The sequence below is a fragment of the Chinchilla lanigera genome, unplaced genomic scaffold, assembly GCF_000276665.1.
Source record: "Chinchilla lanigera isolate Chin_1 unplaced genomic scaffold, ChiLan1.0 scaffold00051, whole genome shotgun sequence".
Lineage (NCBI taxonomy): Eukaryota > Metazoa > Chordata > Mammalia > Rodentia > Chinchillidae > Chinchilla > Chinchilla lanigera.
In genome coordinates, this window is record NW_004955452.1 from 8,050,020 (window position 1) to 8,053,033 (window position 3,014).

The 3,014-nt window shown below is 35.5% G+C and overlaps 1 protein-coding gene across 7 annotated transcripts in view; it reads left to right on the forward strand.

The window, feature by feature from the left end:
* Epb41 (erythrocyte membrane protein band 4.1) overlaps nucleotides 1–3,014 on the forward strand; it is a 193,071-nt gene that overhangs the window by 119,925 nt on the left and 70,132 nt on the right. For all 7 annotated transcript variants that reach the window (XM_013519475.1, XM_013519473.1, XM_005394970.2 and 4 more), the window contains one exon: nucleotides 2,605–2,692. In XM_013519475.1, the coding sequence (XP_013374929.1) occupies nucleotides 2,605–2,692 (88 nt within the window). The remainder of the gene's footprint in view (nucleotides 1–2,604; nucleotides 2,693–3,014) is intronic.

Here is a 3,014-nt window from a genome sequence, read left to right on the forward strand (position 1 = left end):
TAAAATAAAATATAATTATTTCAAAAATCCAACATAATATAAAAAATTTCTAAATGCAAACATTAGCCAAACTTTAAATATATTTTCAATTAGCAATAATCACCCCTCGGATAAACCTCATTGGTTACAATACTGCCACTGCGCAAAGCTTAAATATATTTTCAACTAAGAAATTTTAAAGATCCCTTCTCAGCTATGTGTGGAGGTATAAATCTGTAATCCCAACACTTGGCAGGAGGATTGAGAATTCAAGCCCACCCTGGACTACATAGGGAGTTCAAGGTTGGCCTGGGCTACCTAGTAAGACCCTGTGTCAAAAACTGTTCCTTTTTTTTTTTTTGTACCAGGAATCGAACTCAGGACCTTGCGCTTGCCAGGCAGGCGCTTGTGCCACTGAGCTATATCCCTGGCCCCTCAAAAACTATTCTTAATACAATTTTAAAGTATGTTTATGAAATTTAAATCTATATTTAAATTAATTGACCCAGGCTAGGTGTGGTGACACATGCCTGTTATTCCAGCACTTGGCCAGCTGAGGCAAGAGGATCACTGCAAGTTCGAGGCCAGCCTTGGCTACACAGCAAGACCCTGACTCAAAAAAAAAAAAAAAAAAGAAGTGTCAAGTTAATTGACCCATGATGCCTCTTAGGGTTGAAAGAGTAAACACAGGGAAGATTTTATCATGTTTGCTTCATTTAATGTTTTAAAATTTGTCTTCAAATTCAAGTGACCCAGTTATCTTTCTGAATCTTATGTTATGACAAACCACTGGACTATCAGAAAACTAAAGTTGCAATAATAAGAAGTACTTAAAGTAGTTTACAACTGGGCATGGTGGCATATACCTGTAATCCCAGTACTCAGGAGGCTGAGGCAAGAGGATTGCTTCAAGGCAAGCCTGAACTACAAAGCGAGACCATGTCTCAAGAAAACAAAACAAAAAAACAGTTTACAAAGCAGTTTTATAACCATTATATTATTTGATCCTAATAATCACATTCATTTATTTAGCAAAGATTTAAAAAAAGCCAGTGGCAATCTGGTATCTTACAATAGATGTGATACTTCCTAGAGGAGCTTGAGGAAGACACTGGCTCACCACTGCTGTGTGTAATAGCCAGGACTCAAGGACCCAAGTATGTGACTTGAGACCTGGTTTAATCCTGCTGCTTCAAACTAAGATCCTAACATGCTGTGATCATGTGATCCCTGGGCCTGTTTCTTCATCAGAAAAATGAAAATATTGAACTCTGTGATCTTCAAGTTCCATTCCAACTTTAAAATTCACTCCACTGATAATAGTAGCAACACCAAAATTATAAAATAACTGGTAGTAACCTTAACTAGAAAAGTGCAGGTATATCACTTGGGTGGAAAAATATATATATACAGCTGCAAAACTTTCTTTTGATTGACTTGAATATGAGTTAATTTTTTCATTCACCTTTTTCTTTAATCTTCTAATTTAGGTCCATTAATAAATAGACTTCAAATGTGATGCTTTAGAGCTTGCGGGAAAGAAGTTTGTTTAGGAAAGCTGCATTATTAACAAATCTGCAGCCTCTTTCCTGAGGTTTTTTCCTTTTGGTTGTTGTTGTTCCAAGGATTCCTTTGTTCTTTTTAACGAGGATAAAGACAGATGGGTTTGGGAGAGACTCTTGTTAAATGAAGAGATCCCTTACTGCTCCCTACAGCGTGAGGCAGTCTTCTGGGAGACTGGCATTTCCATGTTTTTCCTTGGGGGTTGTGTCTGTGCTGTAACTCTGAAGTTATACTTGATTAGTCTGAATTGTGCAGCAGTAGGATAATGTCTTTATCCTGAAAACTCAACATAACAGCTTGGGAGCACTTCTCAAAGGAGAGGAAACTTCTAAAGGAAAAGGAAAGACTGTCAGGGTGAATGTTTAGACAGTGAGACTGATTGTTTTCAAACAAATCTAATTCATTCTATGCCTAGTAATGAAGACGTCTTTAAAACAGAAAGCAGTCTCATTATCCATATGCTTCTGTTAACCAATTGATTTTGTGTAGATCAGCGGGTAGGACACCATCTGTTACCAGAAATTTTCTTTTCATCAAACTTGCCCCCATTAAGAGTCTACTTAAGTAATGTCAGCTGCCCTCCATAATAACTCAATTCAGGGATATATATAAAGAAAAAGGCAGCTAAGAGGATCTTGTAAATTGCACTATCCTCCCTGAGAATTTAATTTAGTCATCTCTCTGCCCAGAAAATTAGCGGGATGAATTTATGTATGATGTAGGGAAAGAAAAACACTGAAGAGAGAACTGATGATAGTTGATCTTAGGTAGCTTTAAGGAAATTGTTTAGTAGGATTGAAAAGAGTTTTTTTCTGATAGATTTTTTGGTGAATTTTTGTTTCCTCAAGATCTCTTTTTCTTAGACATACTTTAATTATTTAGACACTGTTAGTGATAAAATTCCCTAATCTGTTTTTGGGAGTATGAAATATATTTTATGTACATATTTATATATATTTATATATATATATATATTTATATAAGGTACAACAAATACACAACTGTTATTACTATAAGTGTTGATACTGTGGCACTGAATTTTTAATTTTTATTGTATCAAAGGTCCATGACTCCAGCTCAGGCTGACTTGGAATTTCTGGAGAATGCCAAAAAGTTGTCTATGTATGGAGTTGACCTTCATAAAGCAAAGGTAATGATAACTTTATTCATTCAATGACACAGGCCTGTTATGTATGTATCACACTTGTGGCATATATTTCCTATCAACATTTATTTGGGGTATTTAAGAACATTTAAAGAATACTAATTCTTTTAGAAATTTAAGTGTATAATTTGAATTTTCCCTCAGCAATTCTATTATTAGAATAAAATTTCACACCTAGTTACTGTAAAGATCAAAAGATGTAACAAGGGGCTGGGGATTTAGCTCAGCGGCAAAGCGCCTGCCTGGCAAGCACAAGGTTGTGAGTTTGGTTCCCGGTACCAGAGAAAAACCAAAAAAAAAAAAAAAA